This window comes from Cardiocondyla obscurior, linkage group LG20, assembly GCF_019399895.1.
Source record: "Cardiocondyla obscurior isolate alpha-2009 linkage group LG20, Cobs3.1, whole genome shotgun sequence".
Classification (NCBI taxonomy): Eukaryota; Metazoa; Arthropoda; class Insecta; order Hymenoptera; family Formicidae; genus Cardiocondyla; species Cardiocondyla obscurior.
This window is the reverse complement of record NC_091883.1, coordinates 1,592,633-1,616,102: the sequence shown is the minus strand read 5'-3', so window position 1 is coordinate 1,616,102 and position 23,470 is coordinate 1,592,633. Positions and strand designations below refer to the sequence as shown.

Here is a 23,470-nt window from a genome sequence, read left to right as displayed (position 1 = left end):
TTATTGAATCACGTGACGTATAGCGTGTGTATCTTGGTGATTGGAATAATTTGCCGTTACGCGGCAATATAACATAATGCACGTCACAAAGTGTCTGAAATAGAGTGCCAATTGGCGGCGTGGCACTTTGCGCCGACCTGGTCGCGCGCATATGCGATCGTTAATGCGTCATTAACTGCGGATCAGACGATCTTCGGCATTGTCCGTCGGTAGAAACAATATGCCGGCTATTAATAGAGTTTCTATTAAGCGCTAGGATAATCCAAATTCTCGGGATAATACTCCGGCCACAATTTCATTTTCCATTAACGCCAGCGTGGAGATCGATTGCTTTGCGATCATCGGCGCTATTATTGCCCCGGCGCCAATAATGGAAGGTACATACCATAATGATTAACCGTATTACGTTCAACTAAATCGGCTCTAATTTGGTAACAATTTTTCTTTCTTTTTTTTTTCTTTTTTTTTTTCTACCGCGCCCTTTGATGAAGAAGCAATTGCGCGCAGTCGGAGTAATCGCGACGTCGGCAAATTTGCAATGCATTCTTTAATGCGACTATCTCGCAGCCGGTTGCTCCGAGAAATAATTTCACGAAAGCGGGAAAGAAAATTGTGCCGGGCTCGATAACGCACGGGGCGTATGAGCGACGTTAAGTCAGGTGAGATTAATTAATTACTAAGCGCGGCGGGCTCCCCGCAGAATCGACGCCGGCGAGACCTTGTACTCATCGGGGAGAGAACCGTCGTTGATTTTCCAGGCGCGGCAAAAATTTTTTCTTTTTTTTTTTTTTTTTAATACTTATAATTGCGGGAAGGTATAGCGCGATCTGCTATCGCGCGCAAGAGCGCGGCCGGTTATTGCGGCGTTCATTAGAATATTTCGACGCGGCGCCATCCAGAACCGCGGCGGAGGCACCCGGCGGCGGCGCGGCTCGAGATAGCCAGTTTCCAAAGTTAATAAATCATTCCTGTAATTGCCAGTAATTCCTGTAGTTTCTACCACACACCACTTTCCGCCTCAACTTTTCGTATAACTTGGCGCAACTTCGACGCGAAGATCGGCACCGCCGTTTTCGCTCCGCCGCCGGGGCGAGACTCGGCGAGACGGGTTGAGGACGAACAGGAGCGCGGGGCGAATGAGGAGAGGCAGAAAAAAAAAAAGGAAAAAAAGAAATAAATAACGCGGTCCATTTACGCGGGAGAGTCGACTTATCGACCGACAGCTCCGGCCCCTGCATCCCACTTTATTACAGTTTACGATCCTGCTTTTCCACGATTCCTATTACATTATCATGTTTTACCGCCGAGCGCTATATGTTTCGTTTCATATATACGTCATTTGCACCGCGGTGGTTCGCGCGATACGTTCCTCGTTAACCTTTACGCGAAGCGGCCCTGGAGTTTATCAAATTAACGGCGCATCGCATAATAATTCCGCTCGTTTGTCCACGTGAAAGGGGTGAAAATAAATACGCCTGCATAATGTCAGAAGTGGTATTTCCTCAAACGTTACGGACGTCTCTTCCGCGGTTTTCAAATATGTTACGCCGGACGTTTATTAAAACAGATAAATATTGGAAATTTATTTAACTTTACTTGGATCAAAGTCGCCTGGAGGAAAATCGGAATAAAGATGTAAAAATGAATCGCTGATGGGAATCAACGACGTCGGCGCGCACACGTCGTTCGTCGCCGCGGGCAGAGAATCGTGAAGCGTTATTTTTTACCGGGCATTACGCGCGTCCTTCCCGTCAGGCATCCTTCTTGCGGGATTTCGCACGTCGCGGCTCGGCCCGAAGACGGAATTATTCGATGTAGATTACGAGGAGAGCCACGGACGCGGCCACGAACGTCGTCCGAGGGGGATCAAACGGTCCTACATGTTAAATAAATGGATTCCTCTTTCTCCGCGCCGAGGATAAAGCTGCGGACCAAGTGCCGCGGCCGGTCGCATTGCGCGCCCCATTCTCGAGTCTCAAGAAATTTTCAATCAAACGTTCGGAATGCCCGGGGCCATCTACATCGAATGCCACGACGAGGAAATAATGCGTGGTCGCGAGGAAGCGAGGGAATCCTCCACTTTCCTCCCCCGCCCGTCTCTGCGTTTCCGCCACCCCGCGCGGCGACGGCGGTACCCGGGAAAAGGGGGGTAGGGAGTGGGTCGAGGGGGTTGGCGCGCGTTCTTGAAGGCACCCTCTTATCCGTGACATACCAATAATGGATGCGGGATTAAAGGCCCGCCAGGTTCGCGGATTCGACTCTCGTATACGCAGTGCAGACACATTTGATTTACGAGCTTGCTCGCGTTTCTGGATTCTTTTCCACGTCAGCCATCCGGGATATAAAGCCCGGGATGGGCTCCATTTTTGTTTATTCTGGAATTTTACCAAGGAGAGCTTCGCCCCGCGGAAACGACCGCATCGACTTCGGGGCCTCTCTCTTTCTTTTTCCCTCCCCCCCCCCGTCCTTTTCTCCGCTTCGCTGTTCCCATCTTATTTCCCTAGACTCGGTGCGGAACGATGTGTTAGAATGAATAAAGGACAGCGTTACGTATAAGGTATTCCGCTTTTATCGCGTCAAGTTTTAACATTTCTCTGATAAATTTAACGCCCGGTCGACGAGATCGCTCCGCGCGCCGGGAAATTGCATCGTTTTCTTTCTACGAACGTTAAATATTGTCGATCTTTCGAAATTTTAGTTTAAATAAAAATTTTACGTAAATTGATCAAAAATCAACATTTGAAGCGGTCTGTTTGAAATTAATTAATTGAAAATCAACAGGGGGGGCGGGAAGAGAAAAATCAATTTCGAATTCAGGAAAGAAACTGTCAATAGCGTTTGATGCGCCGCTGATGATACATTTCGTAGATAAACTTCGAGGCTGCGATTTAGTGAGAGTACTTTCATCGCCACAGTTTTTTTACTTTTTTTTTTTTTTCCCTCCCTTTCGAATAAAACGAGCCGTGAGACGTGAATGAAAAATCTGTTGTCTGTTGTCACGACTATTCGTATGATGATAACTGTTGACGACCGTAATGGGCACTGCTACCGCGAGGTCGCTCAATTTTAGGACAGAATCACTTTTCGGCATTTCAACGTCGATTTTTTTTTTTTTCATCTCGTCGGCTATTGTCGTTACTTTTTTACACGACAATTAGCTTGAACAATTTATAGCACTAACAATATAGGCGGGTACGCACAAAAAAGTGTTTGACAAAAAAGTAATTGACAAACAAGTCTTTCTATTCAAGCTTATTGTTGATAAAAAAAAAATAAAGAAATCGATTTTTGCAACCTGTTCTTAAATTATAAAATTCATTGTTTTCGTCAGGCTAAAGATTGGCTCGAAATACTTGTCACGCAATCATGAAAAATTTTACAAGTAATAACGCAGCAACGTGTTCGTACTTAATTATGCGAGAAGGTTTTTTTAGAGGGAATAAAATAATTTAAATCGATACTTAGATCAGACTAGAATGTAGAAATAAAATTAATTATTTCTAGAAGCGCGAAATTGTGGAACGTTAGGGTCGTCTTGGCAGCTGAATTTACGATCTTTCTGCTGAATTCATGGAGGCTTTCTCGATATTGCGATATTGCGTGCGATCTTTAGGACTTTCTAGCTATACGACGCGAGTATCCGCATACTGTTCATCCACTTTGAAACTCCGCTTGACATTCACTTCCGACATCAAAATTTTACGTATCCGCAACTACGTACGGTGGAACTCTCCGGATACTATCCCTTGCCGTATCTTTCGCGGGTGAAATTTATTAACGCGACGACGACGGTCGACTTTTAAACCGATCCTTCCGGTTTACAGCCTCACGGTAACGTCCGACAGTCGCGCTAATAAACCCAGAAACGAACGCGGTGCATTATCAATTGGCATTAATATTGCGCTCGATAGCCTCGACTCAACATTTAATAACGCGTGAAAAATAAATTGCGCTAATTAAATGTGCAAAGAAATTTACTGCAACCTTTCGAGTATATAATTTTTCGTAATTTTCCGAGAAATAAATCTTGTGTATAAAAAATTATATATTTATAAGTTTTTGTTACATCAACGGGAAATGTAATATTCTTTGTAATAAATAATAATGTAATAAATAGGATTGATTTATTATTTTATTTTACGATATTAATTTATTCGCAAAAACGGACGTGAAGTTCAGCGGTAATTTGCATAAACAGCAAAATCCCACGCGGATGACTCGATTTATAATCGCAGTTCTTTTTACGCCGATATTTCGATGCTCCATCACGCCGCCGCCACCCTCCGAAATGCGCGCTCTGTCATTGTACCGCAAAATCCACGCGAAGTAACATAATTATTGTACATCGCCATCGGGGTCATCTATCAACGAACATTTTCGTCGCAGCGCCCGGCCGCCGGAGAGTAATTGGCGCGTGCATGCGCCCGCGAGATAATTGCGTTTCCGCGAAAATTCGGATGTGTCGGTCCACGAGCGCGACCGGCTGCCCCAAATTTATTCGCCCTGAAAAAGGGCGGCGAGGAGGAGACGCGGCGAAAGAGAGACGGGAAGCAGTCTCCGCGAAGGCGACCGACTTTCGAACCGCGCCGGGTTTACGACGACGCCCCGTCGTAGGGCAAAGGTCGGCGGCAAGGCGGGGGCGGCCCCGGGGGTTGCGAAGTGGAACGTCGATGCGCGTGAGAGGGTCGGCGGGAGGAATCGGGGGAGAGCGAAGTGCGGTAACCCGGTTGGACGTAGTCCAGGCATTCCGGAATCCCGACAGTCTCTCGGCCAGCTGATCGACTGACCGGCCGTCGACGGACGTATAGATGGAAGGGCGGGCGGCGTCGGGGGTTGAGGGTGCCGTCCGAGCGGCGCCGCTCGGCGTTCTCCAGTTAGGAGGGAAAAGGGTTACGTCACCGGTTCTCTCTCTCTCTCTTTCGCACGCGCTTGCGGCGCGCGTCCGCTCGTAAAATCGAATTATTAGTTACCACCGCGCAGGCACAATTCACGAAAACATCTCGTTAAATCACATTCTCGCCCGCGAGCCCTTCGGCATCGCGTTCCCCGCTTAAGCTCGACGCTCGTTTCCGTCACGCTTGAAAACAGGAAAATCACTTCGCATCACGTCGCCGTCCCTTTTTTCCTCCCTGTATTCTATTACACTCTTTTTTTTTTTTTTTTCCTCTCGTCCCTTCCTCTTTAGATTCGAAATTTCTGAATTTAATTTACCTTCCGTACCGCTGTCTCGATTCCATCTGCGGGGCGATGGAATGTTTTCTTTCATTTAGAACGAATTGCCCTCTCTTTTATTTAGTTGCGATAAAATTAACTATTATTTTCATGTCCGAGTGTTTGATTTTTGTACGTATCATTCAATTATTTTTTTTTTATGCAAAGTGCCTCGCTTTGCATTTTATTTAATGAAATATTTTATACAGATTGTTATTCTCAACGATTCATTATTATTATTTTAATTATCAGCGGCAAAAACGTTTGCAACAATTTTTTATTAAATACGAATTATCTCGCGTATGTGATTCTCCAGCCTCGCAGGTTATTCGCTTCATCTCTCGAAATTCGCAACTATTAAACCCGCGGAAACTATTTCGCATTGTTAACTTCCAGTCAGCGGAGAAGTAATTTTCCCTTAATTTAGCGGCCCCGACCTGCATTGCGGCGCATAATTTACCATCTTGGCGGAGAATCATCCCCTTAAGACGATATTTGTTGCGAGGCGACGCCGAGCTCTGGGATTCGCGGGGGCAGGCTCGTAAGGAGGGCCGGCCTTACGGAAATCTTTCCCTTCGGACATTAAGGACGCTCGGGATCGCGTATCTCACCGTCGAACAAACAGGGCTCTCTCGTTATGTCCTGCGGTGCCCTGTGTAGAGTTCGGCAAACATTCAATGGAAGGTCAACGATACTCTCAACGGCGGGCTTCGTGTCCAATAGGCGGACTTGGGTGTGTCACCGCGCGACACACGGGGCTCATAATGACGACGAGAAGGCCGGTTCTCGTGAAAGTTTTCTCTGGTCAAACGAGATTAAATGACATAATTTGTCCGGAACTCGCCGAAATAGTTCTCGCGTACGCTACCGAAGTGGCCTCAACGGCGAACTCGAGGGGAAAAAGACGGAGAAAGAGTGAGAGAGAGCGCTCTCAGGCATTAAAGCTGGTTATAGTTCTGACCTGGAAAAGCCAGCGGCTGTATTTTTGGCAATGAGGGGGGAACTTTACACGGTCGAGTGATTAATACGGGCCTCCATTAAACACCGCGAACACCGCGCTACGATTACTGCACAATTTCGTTACGGTTCACCCTGCGATACGTACGTTTTAAGCTAGGGAAAGCGCCACGGATGTGAGCTTGACGTCGGAGCCATGCAGTTTCAGACGTCTCGCGCACGCGAGCTAGTTTAAATCGACATGTGCTTTCTATTCTGTTTTGTCATACGTTTTTCGCGCACGCCGAAACGTGAAATAATCGAATTGGATGCGATAATAGCTCCGATAGTCGGTACGACGATTCTTCGCGACTTGTGTCAACTTTGCTTCGCTTTACTTTATATGTAATTATGTATGTTTAATTTTATTTCTTTCTTTTTTTTTTTTTTTTTTAATTTCTAAATGCTATTTGTTTTCTCCCCAGAATAGACCCGGCTTCGTCCTAAAATCTTTCGACTCTCAGATTTCGCCGCGTGACAATTGCAAAGCTATGTTTGAAATTAAAGCCTTCTATTTACGCGCGGGTGAAGAGGGATTAGCGGGCCCGTGCTACTTTCCAAAGATCTCTCATTATCAAGCCATATGTAACGGCGCGCGATGCGGGGAACGTATTTTCTTCTTTCTTTCCCCGAGATCGAATTACGTGTCTCGAATCTTCTTGGAGAGTAGAACTGATTACATTGGCGAGTTCATTTTTCGCAGGGCTCTCCGCGGCTTAGTGGGGTAGTGTCGACGCTTCTTGAAGATCCAATCACGGCGCGAAGGGTATATTGCTTGGTCAAGATAGACGTAAGGGCTAGAGCTTCGGTGATCGGCTCGCGATTTCGCACGCGCCACGCTCCGTTGATTTTCAATCTCGATGAACGGAACTAGCGCGCGGAAGAAGTACCTCCCCCTCGTAACACGCAATAAATACAGAAACGCGGCGTTGGAAAGTGTCGAGCGTACATCGCTGGTTCGCAGTAACGATGGAGTTGATTTCGGGAGGCGGAGAGAGCGTTCTCGCTAAAGGAGTAATCAGAAGAAGCGGCATGAGAAGCTCGCAGGTGGCGAGGCAGACGGGTGCGAAAGAAAACCGCCGGCGAAACGAGTATCACGCGGCCGATCGCGCGGATCGAGATGGACAAGGGAAGAGATAAAAGTGAGGAGACGGAATAGAAAAGTTAGATCGAGAAGAAGGCGGCTAGGGAGAAAAGAGGTGCACGTGAGAGAGTGCAAACGGCGGAGGCGGCACGAAGATCGGCTCCGGATAACTCAAGGGTGATAGAGGGGGAGAGGGGGGAGTCTCTGAAAAATCTTTTCCGGCGGCGCTTTCGCTTCGCGCTCGTAGGCCGCGAACCTTCCTTAGCCCTTCGCTCGGGCATCGGGCGAAAGGAAGCGCCGAAGGCTCGAAAGACGGCGTCGTTGCGCGGCACGGTGTGTGTCCGATGTTATCTGTGGTTGCCATGGGGATGCTATTGATTGGCCGACGCGCCGACAGACGTCACGGGAGTCGCGGCGCCACTCCGACTATTGCCCGCCGCCCGCGCCCCTCGGACCCGCAAACCGACCGCCACCCCCTGCTGTCCCTCGCTCTCAGTACCACCCTTGTTCGCCTCAACGTGGCTCGCACACGATGCAGTCCGCCTGCACGTACGTCCCCGCGTCGCGACACACGTGCACGCGATTCCGCACGAACGTGGCGCATACACGCACACACGTTTGCCTAACTACCCTCGTATCCCGTTTGATAACCCGAACTCCTGTGTCGCACAGAGGCGACTCCCTTTAATCGTCCGCTCTGGAAACGCTATTGGGCGAAACTTCTTAGTGTATGCCTCGACCGGCGCGGGTGAATCGCTCGCGTGTACGTGATGTATGCGGTACGGCCTGCGTCGCAGGCGAGCTTTCAGAGTAGGCGGGCATCAGCTGTGCCGCCGACGTGTGCGGTCACTTTCGTTCGCGGAGCCGTTAACGATCGTGCCTCACCTGGAAACAATTTGCGGGACCGTGTCGTCCGTAACGGCCTCCGACTACACCGGCCTCGAGATGATAAAAGGGGGCCGAGGGGCGGCGAGCGTGTAAAACGAGCGGCGGGTGAAAGCGCGGGTCTACGACTTGCGGAGAGAAAATCGCCAGCGCGACGACTTCCGCGGGTTGGAGCAGCCGTTCTGGCGCCCGGTAGGTCGTATAAAACGCCGGAGGGTTTCCCCAAGCGTTCGCGGTCGCACGCGAATTCCGAGGAACGGAAACGGCCGGGGAGAAGAAGGGCAGGCGGCGATGGGACAGTTAGGCGCGGAATCAACGACCGAAGGGCGCTGTGTCTCAGCGATTGTATCGGCTTCGCTGGGGATCGATCGCGATCTCAAAGTACTTTCTTGCGCAAATACATCAGCGGAATTATGTATATCGAGATGAAGTACTTCATGCGAACTACTCGGCGTATGAAGTGCGGTTTCTTCTGCGCGAATAATTGAAATAATAAAAGTTGCGAACTTTTGTTCGATAAATAATCTTGGAAAAAAATTTCTTGAAAGAAATTCTGGTTTCGCAATTATTTATGATTATTATGATTTATTAATGAAATAAATTTTGCGCTTTAATTTACGTTGCTATAATGACATTGGCAAAAATAAAACTATCTTGATTTCTTTTTTGACATAGAAATAATTAAAAAGACTATTGCAGCTCATTAAGATCACGCACGATATTGCTCGACTGTAATTCCTGCCAGTGTATTATTTTAATTGTAATAGTAATAATTTCGTTCGCGATACCAATATGTTTCTTTTGTGACGCGGTTACTAGACATGAAACACGCATTATGTCTGTCTCTCCCAGTTCGTGTTCTATTAAGAGCGACCGTGTCAGGTGTTGAGTTACAGCCACGGTGTCGCAAAGCCAGATGCAATTACCAAGACGTGGCAATGTGGATGATCGGTTACACCGTGGATGCGATTGGAATATCAATCACGAATATGAGTTTCGCAATTTTGGGATGCTGCTCACGTTACCGCCTTTGTGGCAAAAAGATAACGCCGACGCGGCCGACGGCAGTCACAGGGCGACGCAATATTTCGATTCGTCGGGACTGCGGGATTTTTTCTCATTTGCGTCAAGTCGTCGTACCAATTTTCTCGCTACCAATCAAAATATTAAAAAAAAATTTTAACCGAAAATTTATATTTTTTATTTCGCCAGATAATTCTCGCGGAGAAACCTAATTTCCGTCGCGTTATATCGTAACGATTCAAAATAGCTGCGCGACAATGTATTTGAAAAAAAAATGCGCACGATAACCCCAAGGAAGTTTGAAATAAATTCATATTAATCATTGCGTTCCAGTGTTATTCAGAAATGACTCCACGAATGCGCGAGTATCAGGCATTATTCAAGAATAAGACGGTTAATGTCGTCGCAAGTTCGAGACGTCTTACTTCTGTTGTCCCGTCCCCCTGGGCCCCCCTCGAGGGTAGATAGATTACAGGCGGCAGGTACTTCGGTATGCGGCAGAACCGCCCGCCTAATGTAATGATTATTAATTGCTGCGGTGACGATATGCAGTGCACGCAAACGCCGGAGCGGTTGCACCTGCACCGGGTTTTATTAGCGCCGGCAATTCGGTGGCGCTTCTCCAACTAATATACATACATCTCGGTATGCACGGATAATAATCGCTGTTTCGAAGTTGGCGCGAGCGGACGGGAGCCCCGTGCCGGCTAATACGTGCTTTACTTCACTTGCCCTAACTGCGAGTGTCGTCGGAGCGAACGTCGTCTCTCGCGATGTTATTCGAGGTTTGATAACCGCGCTCATCCACCTGTCCCGACTGTAACGCGCCATTAGCAAGTCGCAGCCAGGATTTAGTTCGACTTCGAACCATTTGCGGACTGATTAGAACGCGATAAAAATTTCACCCCGGGTATTGGAGCTTCTCATAAATCGTTCCTCAATTGGCTATTAATATTTCGAATGCTCCGCAATTTATCTTACCTTCTTGCAATATCGATTTCATAATATCGGTCAGGGAAACTTAAAGCGTCGCTTCTACTAGTTTATTACGAAAGCATTTAAGGTGATCAGTTTTTTTTATTTTTTTTTTATTAACTTTTTTTTATCTTAGTTAATATTTTAGTTGTTTTTTTTCTGTTTTTTTTTTTTTTTAATTTTAAAATAGTTTAACGTGTCTTAAAGTTTCTTTATTACCGAGTACGTGCGAGTTTCAATAACAAGATCGGCGTCACGTAATACGACAGTCATATGGCAAGTAACTAATTTACGACACGAAACTGGTACTTAATACTATTACCACGCCGGTTAAGGGAGAATGCTGGCGCTTAATAAACTTGTGACTATCATATCGACGTGCTCGGAGGCGAGTTCTATCTGGAGATCATTAGTCATCTTGAAACTTCGCCACGGAAAAGATCAAGTATCACCGATAACGTTTTGCGTAAGTCCGCCCGGCTAGGCGCAAAATCGTGACACATTGCCGTTATTAATATATCAATTTATCACTTTTGCAATTGTGTCCGGCCAAGGAGTCGAGTCCGCTCTCGCGCCGCTCTTTTTCTCCGCTTTTCGTCGCGTCCCTGAGTCTCTTTGCGAGACGCGCGTCAATCGATCACGTCAAATCACTGCGAAAACGTCAATTAATCGACCGTGGCGTCAAGTCAACGTAAAAAGGAAAAAAGAAAAAAAAAAAGAAAAAAGAAAAAAACAGAAGCAGCCGTCCTTAAATCGCGACGTGATGATCGTTTAATTTTCGTCGTTTGCCCTTCGTTATTTTTTCCTCGGTGTCTTCGCGGTCTCTCGTTTTTGCAAGACGAAAAGGGAAGGGAGGAAAAAGATCGGAGCTGACAAGCGAGAGAGAACGCGGAAAAGGAACGAAGCTAATTGCGGTGCCTAGTTCCGCTATAACGATGATGCCATTTCCCTCGAATCCCGATACGTCTTGACGTATTTTCGATAGTACGAAAACTTTTGTACGGCCGAGATTATAACGAAGACGGTGGCTCATTCTTTGACGGACACCTCCATTCGCGAGCGACTCGATATTCAGAGACTTATCAAACCTCCCCCTTCAGTTTTAAGAGTTTGTATGCAAAGCTCGCGTCGCGCGTTGGGTAAAGATTATAACAAATAGTAGCGGGTAATGCAATCTGTAGTAGAAACGTGATAATATCGTCTAGTAAAAACTTTGTAATAAATCTTTCTATTACATTTTTATCAGTGTACATTTGCTAAAACCGATATTCCGTTTTTAAATCGGATGATACGCCGCGAGAAAAGCTGCGCCGGTATTTGAAGAATAATAGCGTTCTATCACGGGCGTGCTTTTTTAAAAAGATATTTGGACTTCCCAAGAACGATAGAAAAAAAAAAATATTTTGTTACGTATTAAAATAGAACCGCGTACAAAAAAGCAGAGAAAAGAGAAGAAATCGGTTCGGATATAATATCGCGATGTAAGTATTGAAAAGGGTAGATTTTTGAGCGAATTAACTTAACACCGTCGGGATCGCTTCCGCTCACGTGAGATTCGATGTCAGACGTAAGCTCCGGGAAAAGAAACGAACGGTTTGTTAGCAAATACAATAGCGAGGTACGCGATATACGGCGCGAGGCAATCCGATTTACGTGCAGGCAAATGCAGCAACGCGACATGTTGCATTTGCCGTTTCGATACGCCAATCGGTATGATTTTATTGTCCGTCCTAGTGACTGCATGCCGGGGGAGTTATCCTTCCTTCTCCGTTCTCTCTTTTCCCCGTCGCTCCCCCGGCTTCCTATTTTTTTGTTATTTGTACACCAAACCGAGCCGAGTTGTTGCACTGCCACGGCAACGGCGACGGCGTTGGTGGCGGCGGCAGCAGAAAATCTCAAATAAATCCTTTCGTAATCCCGCATCGCTCCTTTCAGCCAGTCCGGATTTCCACTACCTCGCTTTTATACCACCTCCGCGCCCTCCGAAAACTCTTCCCCGCCGTCTCTCTACCCTCCTGTCAAGAGAGATTCTACAATTCTACCGTCTCTATCCGTTTCCTCGCCTCGCCATTTTCCCCCCTTCTAGTCTGACATTACCCTATTTTCGCCATTTTTTTTCACTCCGCCCCCCCCCTCCCCTCCCTCTCGATTCCCCATCGCGCCTTTACCCGCCGGATCTCTTCCTTTTTCGTTTATCTCCCGCTCGCATATTCCGTTCGCGCAATTTCGCCGGTTCCTCTCGCTGTAATTCGAGGCTCAAGTCGGCGGACGCGCTTTCCCCCCTTCCCACCCACCTCTCCCTCGATCGGGCGTTTGTTTCGTTTCGCTTTTCCTACGCGACCCCCAATGGAGACCACCTTGGCCATTCATGCGTGGCATCATTACGATATCTGGCGCCGCAAACTGCAACTGAAATGGGGTCCGGCCGATTTTAAAACTGCGCTCGTCACAGTCGGGAGCGCCGACCGGAATTGGCCGTCATGCCGCGGGGAACGAGACAAAGAGATTTATTGAAATAGCACGAACAAAGAGGTTTTTTTAAGCTATTTGTCTTCCTTTCTATTTTGGCGAAATCGAGAGCAATCGCTCCACTCAATCACGCGCGCATAGATATATTCGCGTGCGTGTGTGAGCGCGTTTTCCGCGCTCCCTCCGGTTTATTTATCGCGCTATTGCATCATCGAGCGCATTTTCGCTCGACTCGTATCACCGTCCGTTTGAATTATGTCGCGCGACACTTCGGCTTCTTATCGTCGTAAAGGAACGCCCGCGTTTCGTATAAGTATGAAAAAATGTGCAATTTTTTTTTGCCCTTCGTCGAAGGAGGAAGTTGTCTCTGTTCTCGCGCCATGTCACTTTTATCCGGCTTACGCTAAGGCACTTTTTTATGCTAGTCCTTATTTGAGGATTATATCGCGACTGGATAAATGCGATATCATATCGAGGGAGGAAGAAATGCTGTATAAACAAGTATACAAAGTGTCTCCAAGTATTTCCCTTTTTTAAACGCGTCTAAAAATTCCGGAAAATATAATTTTTAAAAATCTAATGATATTTTACACGTGGACGAATTATTAATGACAATACGTCTGCGCGAAATCTATTTCGATAAAAATTTATTGGACATTGAATATATGAATATCACGGTCGATTCGCATTTAAATTTTACGCAGGCAATTTTGTAACATCGCACTTTTATCGTTCTTAAAAATTATATTATAATTCCAATAAGAAATTATTTGCTACAACTGCGAAATTGTATACGTATCGCTTATAAAAATTACGTTATGCGAGCACGCGTTTTTTGTAGAAAAATTTGAATACATATTTAAATACATATTTTTTGCATACAAATTTCTCCCTGAGGATGACGTCGGGTACAAAAGTTCTCGACGTAAGTGGACGTCGGGGTGCGATCGAAGGTCGGATCGTATCGTAAAAGCCACCGACAACCGCCGGCAAATAATTCCGAACTGTTCCGCGTTCAATTAGGACGTTCGTCTAGACCCGTGTCATTTGACCCCTTGTTAATTGCCCCGATCAGATCGGGGAGTTAATGCGAGGCGCTAAATTATTTACTCCACGCGCGGCTTATCGTTTCCAGGGTAACGATTTGGCGAGAGTCGGCCGTGTCGCGATTACGTATGCAGCGACTCTCTGACGTGATAATGCGTCGTCGGGCGACGTGCAAGAAACGCGCAGCCGACGACGCGAATTGAAGGGGAAACGTCATTTGCGCTCTCAGGTTACGTTTTTGTTTCTCCGAGGACGACTGTGATGGACCTCTTGATGAATACGATCCGGGAAGCTCGAAGTCAAGGAGCATCGGATCGAATTTAGATAGCCCGGCATTCTGCCGTTGCAAAATGCGCGACGGGTTTGTTTCTCGCGACGGAACGATTACATTATTTCAATGGTGAATGAACTCGAAATAAAGCGGAGGGAAGAGTTGTTCCGCGAAGTTATCTAAATACGTAATAATTTAACGCGCGCCGATACCGCTTGTGTTATTTCCGGGGAACTTATCGACTAGCAAGTTACTAACCGCCCGACGTTGGCATGATCGACGGGCACGTAGCGGAAAGTTCACGTTCGCCGTCTGGCTCGAGGACGATAACAAATTCATTTCGAAGCCGCCGTAAACGATCCCCCGTTGAGCTATCCGCGAAAGTGCGCCCGAAGCTTTCGTAATTTATTAAAACGTCGCAGACACGAAAATTCGAACGAGCCTTCCGCCTTCTCGGGGGCTGCGCCACTCCGCGCGCGCCTACCGTTTGCCCCCCCCCCCTGCCTCCCTCTTTCCCTTCTCGACGGCCCGGAACGCGGACGTCTAACTCCTTCCTCCGTCTCTTCGGGGTCGCTGTAAAATTTTCAACGGATCCTGCGCAAGCGGGAAGTGTACCTGGGTGGTTACGGCGGACCCACGTCCACCATTTACACACGTTTCCTCGTGTGTAGTCGGCGCGTAAAACGATCGCGGAGGGCGGGGGAGCGGGAGGAGGGCACCCGGGGATGGCCGGGCTCGGCACGTGGAATAAGAATCCAAAAAGACGGAGGCGAGGAAGACGACGAAACGGCTCCCCGGGGCTTTCCCCAATCAGCCCCGGCGTCGAGGCGAGCTCCGCGGCTGAAATGCAGTCTCTCGCCCCGGCGGCCCTCTTTCCTCCCGCCCCCTCACCCCCGGTATTTTCTCACCTAAGACCACCCCGACAAGGTCGAATACGCGCGAACCCGCTAATGCCGCACTAGCGCTGCACCCCGGAGCATCGCGGCAGCCGGCACACACCCGGGGGCAACTTTTATACGCTCGTATGGATTCCATTAGTAATCTTTATGCGATCTGTTAACGCGCGCCGCGCGGAAAGCCCAAGAGGTCCTCGGAGAATTTCTTTATTCTCCCGCCCGCCGGCTCGCGCGACTTTTATGATACCCTGGCTGAGTCCGCACCCGCGCCGTTACATTTATACCAAGAGTTTCGGGGATTAGAAAGCACCGATACGATCGTCGAGTACATTTTGCAAGCAACGTTCAACCGCGCGGGAGGTGGGAGTTGGAGGAGTACCGTTTGTTATTCGGGGTCAGCGTTTATTCGATAAGAAGAGGTTTGACGCGAAGTTATCACCCTTCGCGGCTCTTCAGTATCAAAGATTAAATATTTTAAAATTATGATTCCGAGATCTGAGATTGTAGAATTAATTGGAGTGAATGTTTCTCGTTGACGCGGATATTCTATGCGATAAGAGCATAAATTTTTTTATTTTTTTATGCCAGTTTTACGATGATACGTAGCCTGATTAGTGGAACTCGCTGCACGTGAGTCATAATGATATTGCTAATAATAACGTCTGAGTTTTTCTTTTCCCCCCCGAGTTCCGGGAGCGACTATCGCTGTGATGTTGCGAAATAAAATTGCGTGCGAAGTGTAGTATCCGGTTGCCGTGCAACTTCTACATGCCCGTTTTAAGCGATTCTGTTAGTAACCTTTATACCGCCGGGAAAAGAAGGGAAATCCTTCGAGAATTTTTCACTGAACGGCTTACCTCTCGACTTTCAAACGAGACTGTTCCGCCATTTTATGCACAGTGGTACCGAATAAGGTCGTTGCAAAATAACGAAATAGTAGGTAGAAGTTAATGTCGATGTTTAATGGAAAATAAAAAAAAATAAAAAAATAAAAAAAAAAATAAAAATCGTTAAAGAAGAAACATTTCCTTCTCGTAAACGAACTTTGCAGCTTGTATATTAATAAATATATAAACAGTATTAATATGTATATAATTATTTAAATTATTTAATTGATAATATGTAAAATTAAAATTAATAAAATTAAAAATTATATAATTTATTATGTAATATAATATATTTATGTTAATATACGATTAAAGTGAAATTTATTTTTTTGTTGCAGGTAAGCTCGTCGCATTAAGCTGTACGCAGATGACAATTACGAGTAATGGGGGGAGGGGGAAAAGAGAAAAAAGAAAAAAAAAACGCGGAGTATGTAAGTACAATAACGAGCGGTCAGTATTGTTACGTACGTCAAACAGCGCGTACGCTGCAAATAAGTAAATATTATAACAAAATATGACTGTCTGGCAATTATGCAATATCCCGCGTATCATTGTCCATCAATTAGTAATTAGATACTTGATCATTGACCTCCCCTATGCGCGCGTATATTTGATGAAGCCCAGGTAGATGGCATGTTCTAATGAGTACTGTTCGTATCAACGACGCCATAATTGCGCCGCATTACATTGCCCGGCCGATCGAATGTACAGCTAATGTTTGGCAAACGTACGCGAAGTTAATCCACGAAACGCCTAATAACTGATCATATTTGTTTCGATGGCGACACGAACGGCGGTGCAAATCGATAACGAATAAAACGAAGCGGTCGCGCTTCCTGTTCTCTAAAACTTTTCATTAAATATACATACATTATTTATTATTTTTTATATCTTGAGAATAATCATATTCGTTATTATATCAAATACCACAATTTTCCAGGTAGAAAATTAAAAAAATTAAGTTATTTAAAATAAAAAGCAAAATCTGTCTATTATCGGTCGTATAGTTTTTGCCCGGCCTGTACCGGGTTATCTAAATAGATCTCTAAACTTTTTTCGCCGCGTACTTGTTTACTGTTTCGTTCTGACCTTACGCAATTCTCGCTCGACTGTCGAATTCGCCGAGCAAAAACCGGTTCTTGCCGTCCGCTGTCCGCGCGTCCACCACCTTGCGAACTTCGAGCGCAAGGTGCCGGCCAAACGTCAACACACGCACGTACTCACACTACCGCGACGGTCGCAGCGTTCGTTCGACTGCCGAATTCGCCGGGCAAACCGGTTCTCGCCGTCCGCTGCCCGCGCGTCCTCCACCTTGCGAACTAGGATTCTTAGAACGCGAAGACTGCCGACCAGACGTAAACACACGCACGTACTTATACTAGTGACAAGTAATTTATCTTCGACGAACAATCTGCGAAACAAATCGCGGGCGGTTCGCCGGTAGTAAATACCCTCCCGCAATCGCGCTCTTCAGCGATGCTGTCTGTACCGAAACCCGCGGTTAATTAACGCAGCTTTCACTCGGCACCGATAACCGAGGACTTTCAATACGACGGTGCGAATCGACGACGACCAATACAGACGGACACGATCTCGCGTGCAGGTCCGGACGCCCTCCACGTAGTGAATTCGAGTGCGGATCGCGGGATCGATCGACCGCGGTCTTAAGCATCATTCCGACAAGGGTGTTTAATTTCGGCCAAGTCGGCGGAATTACATCCCCGCGCCCTTTCCCAGCCGATCTTGATCCGGGGCCGATTCGCGACGGTCCGACGACGCCTCGCGCAATTAGGGAGATAGGGTCAATTTGACCGACGCGCGGGGACGAAGTTCCGATCGAGAATCTCCTCGTGCCGATCATCGATCCATCCCGGGCGGGAGGAGACCCCTTGAATCAACGGGGCATTACTTACTGATGCGCAAATACGAGAAGGTTGACAAACGCAACACACCACGAGCCGGCGGAGATATTGCCGCGCAATTGACTCCGCGTCCTCCCCCGGCGTTAGTATGATATTAGATTAGATTTCGGCAAATTGTCCCCGAGAATTACGTAGACGCACGAGGGAGCCCGGCGCCCGTTGTTTACCAGGCGTCAGTTCGGAATTTCGCGAAATTGCGCGAGCACGGAGCGCAACCCGACGCTGCTGCTGGCTGTTGATGCATTCGTATGATATTTGGACGGCTCGGCGCACGAGGTATTGTACCTTGAATTACTGATGTGCTCGGGCGTCACGTAGCTTGGTTTGAAATGAGCTTTCTTTCGACGAGCAAATATAATTCGAACGTAAAACTGCTAAGTACAAATTTATAATTTTTTAAATAATTAAATTATATAATTTAATTTATACTTTTATCGCTAATTTTTTTATGTAGTAACTAACTTTAAATTCCGAATTGTTTTCTTGCTAAAACGGGATTTATAATTATTATTTAGAAATGTGAGGTAATTCAATCTTTTGATATTGTTGTTAATTGCGATTGCGTTAATCGTTGAACTGTTTTATTAACGCGTCGCCGCAGGTATTTTTATAAACATTACTACATCACGTTCGAGTCCCATTCGCGTTAAAGATCCTCGCGCCGTAGTCACGGTTTACACGTAAATGCTTTACATACGGTTATCAGAATGAAATTCGTACGGCGCGGCCGCAAATAGTCTTTTTGCTTTTCCCCGTACAAATAGCAACGAACATTGCGCCACAATAATTACGTATTGTGATCTAATTGGCTCGATATCCCCGGTATTACGGCGTGCGCAATATTAGATTAGATTTCGCCAAATTGTACGTGGAACAGTGGAAAATTACACAGCCGCATTAGAGGGACTGAGGGCTTTGTTTGCCGGGCGTCGTGATACATGCGGAATGCTGCGAAAATGTGCTTCTCCAAATACGTTTTGAAATTGACGAACTACATAATATCGGAAATCGTCATATTAATTTAATCTTTCACATATATCTACCCTAGATTAAAATCGGATTCCAATCAAGTATAACCCAACGTTAAATATTGAAATCCGCTGCGTAACGAAAATTATTGACGTTCGCCTTTCTTCGCGACGATACCGTTCGGGGGGGTGCTTGAAACTTTATGAAAATTTCGCAGGTCGGTCGATTAAGCTCGCTCACTTTTTCGTCGGACCGTCGGAGCAACGATGCTCTCTCGCGCAAATTTTTGCGGACCGCTCGAGCGTTTTCGGAATTACGGCGGCCGAGAGGAAATCGTATAACTCCCTAATAAAGTATTTAGCCGAACGCGGAGGCCCGGCGAAGAGACGGCCGTACGGTATACGAAAGGGCGAAGGAAGCGGCAGGGCGTAGGACGTGGAGGAGATGCAGGAGCGCGCCGGTACGGCGGGAGTTTCAGTTTCCGGGTGATCTGTGGCTCCCTCGTCGTGAGAATCGATGCCGCCAGCCGCCCAATAACCATACATCGTACGACTATCACACCCCTGGGGTATATACCCGCGCCCCAGCATCCTCCTCTTTCCTTCACCCTCTCGTTTCCTCGCTTCCTCCCCCGCGCACGCACGCGTGCCCTTCGCGCTCTTCTCTCTCCCTCTCCGACCTTCTTCATCACTACTTGCCTTATTACAAATAGCCAGGCATACCTACACCCCCCCTCCCCCGCTTCTCTCGAGAAAAATTGCCCGGGATTTGAATTATTGCGCGTTACCCCTCTCTCTACCCCCGCGCGTCTCGAATTACTATCCGTTACCTCCACCGGCCGAGATTCAAATTATCCTAGGAGGTGCGAATTGTTATTTATTAGCTGCCTTGTGTCGAATATATTCCGGCAGTTGTTTCTTCCGCAATTCTAAACGCCGCCCCGAATTACGTCCTTTCTTTCTTCTTTGCTCTTTCTTTCTTTTTTTTTTTTTTTATTTTCTTTACTTTCCTACCGTCTCCTTTCCAATCTGCACGTGGCTCTCTTGAAATTTTTAGACGCAATCTCCCGACCGGTACAATTCCACCCGTTATTCACGTCTTCGTTTTGCGCGTTTTGCCGGCTTTCGTAAGAGAAGTTTGTTGCGATAATAATTCGGTAACTCGTTGCCATTTAGTTATTTTACTCGTATCCTCGATTTGCGTCACGACATCATAACATGTTACTCGTATCGTAAATATCTCCCGCCGCTGTTGACTGTAGTAATATACTGCGCAACCCGATCTCAGCCTTCACTTGAATTTCAGAGTAGCGCGTATAATTGGAATTAATTTCCACCAAGTTTGATATAAGGAAGACGAATGAATATTATAGCTGATATCGGCGCGACACCGATTAAAGCGGACATTACGGTTCTTTTCGCCTTGTGTATCTAAATATCATTTATGTCGCATTGCATTATGTATTTTATCTTTATTTTATTTTTTTATTTCGTTAGAAAGTCTTTTTTTGTAATTTTTAACCCTATCTCTGTCTGTGTCTTATTAATTTTTATCATTCCGTTATCGCTAACATTTTTTTTTTTTACTAATTATCTAACTTTATCGGTTCGCGTATTATTTTGCTTTTTACTTTTGCGTATAAATGCATATTTTATTATATATTTTTTACGGATACATTTTGCATTACATACAAATAAATAATTTATTAATAATTACCGATCTTTAAACGGGAAAGCAAAATGGTACAATAACGGCATATCGCTTGAAAATTACATATGTATATCATTTCCTTTTGATTTCTCAGCTTCCCGACACAATTATTTCAAACGCAAATCATTAAAATTGCACGGTGAATTATACTTGCTGTTATTATTCGTTATTTTTTCACTCATTATGGAGAAAGGACATTTAAGACGGCGACTAAACGTAGAAGAGAAAATTTTGTTCCCGTTCCCCGAGTAAAATTATGCAAAGTTACGAGTGCGACTCGTATTTCCTGTGATAAACCGTTAGCGTATTATTAAAATTAAAATCTGGAGTAACCGGTAGAAAATCTACCGTAATTTAATCTCTTCAAGCTGCACAGTTACGAAACTGCCGCTGAAAATCTACAATCGTTATTTTAATATTGCGTCACACAGTCATTTGCAATAATTCGCAATTATTCGTTTCGTAGCCGTGACTTATGAAAAAAAAAAATTTGAACGAAGAGTCATATATCAGATGGATTTAAGAGTTATAAATTTCATACTATTATATATTACAAGTTATTTTCCTGACCGATGACGTGATAACAGGTTTTTCTGCATACGTTTCGTGTCTTGTTTTACCACACGACGTATAAATAGAGCAGGTACATGAAAGTTCGTCTTATATTAATTTAATTGCGGAAAAATACCCGGCTACGCGCGACAGCTTCGTCTTGAAATAACTAGCCAGCAAAGTTTTCAGACTAGACTTCGCACGATCTTAAATGCGAACGGTGGGCAAAACGCGGGTCGATTAGCATCGCGCTTTTTAAACGTTGCAATTAATTGGCGGGGAAGAGAGTAAAAAAAAAAAAGCGGAGGAGAGATGAAGGAGACGCGAGCTCAAAGGCGATATTTATAACGGTTCTGATTTTACCGCGAGAGCTCCGCGGTTCGAGATGCCTGGAAAGCCACGGCGAAATGGAGGGTTGACAGGCGGAAGGAAGGGGCGGGGGAGACGAGTGGCGTAAAAAAAAAAAAAAAGAAGAGAAGCTCGAGAGCGGAATACGAAGTGGGCCGGAGGAGACGAGACGGAACGTGATAATTGCGGCGAAGGATAATTTAACAGGCGGCTCTTTTCCGTCTCGGCTTCTGCTCACTGTCCGCCCCCGCTTTCTCCTTCTTCCGCCCCGTTCTCGTTTTTAATACATCCTCGCCTGTCGTCGCGGCACGCAGCAACGTGCCGTGGTGCTAAACAAGCGCGAGAACGCGCGACGGAGTAGCGGCGCGATCTCCGGTCGAAATTGCCGCGAGGAATTTTCCGTAAATTCTGTAATTTCACTTTTGACGAATTTTCTGGGTTTCTGCAATGGAGTTGGTAAACGAGTCGGTCAACCGCAATTTTTCCCGAATCATCTGCTACAAAATCTGCCAAGAAGACGAGCCCGCCTATCGATCCGTTGTCAAAATAGTCGAGACAAATTAGACCTCGAAATGTTCGTCATGATAACGCGCTTTTTCAGATCGTTCCCTGACTCTCTACTCTCCCCGTGGCACAAGACTTACGTAGGATGCGCGGCTAGTCCCTGGGCAGTATTTATAGAAACTAACCGGGGTAGTTGGACCCTCTTTGCGCCCACCAGCCGACTACGCGGCGACTACACCTACTTCATCGTCCGCTGTGTACATCTATCCTAGCTGGTCCACCCTTGTCGTTTCGCTCTCTCTCTCTCTCTCTCTCTCTCTCTCTCTCTCTTCCCTTCCCTTTCGCTCGTCTTTCGTGCCCATTTCTTTCCCGCCGACGACCATCTTTTTCTCGCTCTCCTTCTCTCGCACGCGGACGAAATCTACGCGAGCAGCTGCCGCCGCTGTTTGCCCACCTAATTACGCGGAATTCATAAGTTACGGGGCGCGTGCCGGCAAGCCCTCCCAGTTACTTTTATTCCCGCTGTAATTTACGAACGCGCCGTGGTACGCCAGTTTGCGCTACCTCGCCCGCGCCCGTCCGCAGAAACGTTACTTCCCGTGCGCGACTCGTTCCTACACGACGGGCGTCGTTTACGTCGGTTTGGATCCCGAGCTAATTGATTGTACCGGCGCACGAAGTTTCGCGGGGAAAATTGAGGAAACGCGGGTACTTTAAACTCGGCGGTTTCTTTCCACCCACCAGGTAGAGATTATTCCGCTTCCGCGGAAGAGTATTGATTATGTACTTACTCGAGGTTAATTAACAGGGACCAAAAGTATTTCAAGTATATTAAATGATTAAATCATCATTCTTAACGTTGTAATTAAACCGCAGAGGAGGAGCGCGATTTCTAATTATTTTTCCGAGTTAGTATTCTTTATTTCGTCCCTCCCTATTGCTTTAATGATTAATTAAATTCGATTCGGGCCGCGTAATTAATGGAAAGCATAAATATCGTGATTTATCGAACGAATAAATTATCATGATTAGTATTATAAATAAGCGAGAAGAAGAAGAATACGGTTTTTAATTATTTTACAGTTATCATTCCGCTATTCTAGTTTACCCGTCTTATTTCCTCGACGATCAATTCAGTCTAATTTGGTTCTATCGAGCGTTAATTGGGCGTTGATATAGGAGTTAATAGCGCGTACTTTTTTTTTTTTTCTTTCGGCGGGGGAGGAACGAGCGAAACTGAGCTTGGGAAAATGTCACGATTGATCCCACTTTTTGCGCAAAGTGCTCGAAATTCGATTTCGCGTAATTAGTTGTACGGCTGGCTTTCAAGGTTAATTGAGCCGCGCAATTTTGGCGACGGCTCTTGTGACGAATCGATTGTAATGCGGAAACCGGAAAGTGGTTATCCACCGCATAACGTTAACAGAGTATCGCTTAACGAGCGGAATTTAAATTAAACGAATTCAGTTTTGGTCGAAAAGATGCGATCACCGTCTCCCCTTGTGTGTTTTTGAAGTCTCGCGGTGTTCGTTAACTTTGTAACTTTTCGAGGAGCCACTTTAGAGGAACGTTCTTTGTGCAAAGACAAGGTACTCGCTCGACTTGTATATTTTCCGTATATTCAGTGATAATCACTCGTTAACAATGGAATATATTTGTACGAAGGATTTGCGCTAATCGAATCAATCGCGTTGTAAAAAGAATTACACGTGAATTATTAT

The 23,470-nt window shown here is 46.2% G+C and overlaps 1 protein-coding gene across 18 annotated transcripts in view; it reads left to right on the top strand.

Moving 5' to 3' along the window:
* The window catches only part of LOC139110336 (protein muscleblind), a 350,852-nt gene that overhangs the window by 242,935 nt on the left and 84,447 nt on the right, over window positions 1-23,470 (top strand). The window contains exon 2 of one of the 18 annotated variants that reach the window (XM_070670037.1): window positions 16,083-20,156. The exons of the other annotated variants lie outside the window; for them this stretch is intronic. Coding sequence (XP_070526138.1) covers window positions 16,083-16,100 — 18 coding nt within the window. The 3' untranslated portion in view covers window positions 16,101-20,156. Of the gene's footprint in view, window positions 1-16,082; window positions 20,157-23,470 lie in introns of those variants that run through there. 18 annotated transcript variants of the gene reach the window in all.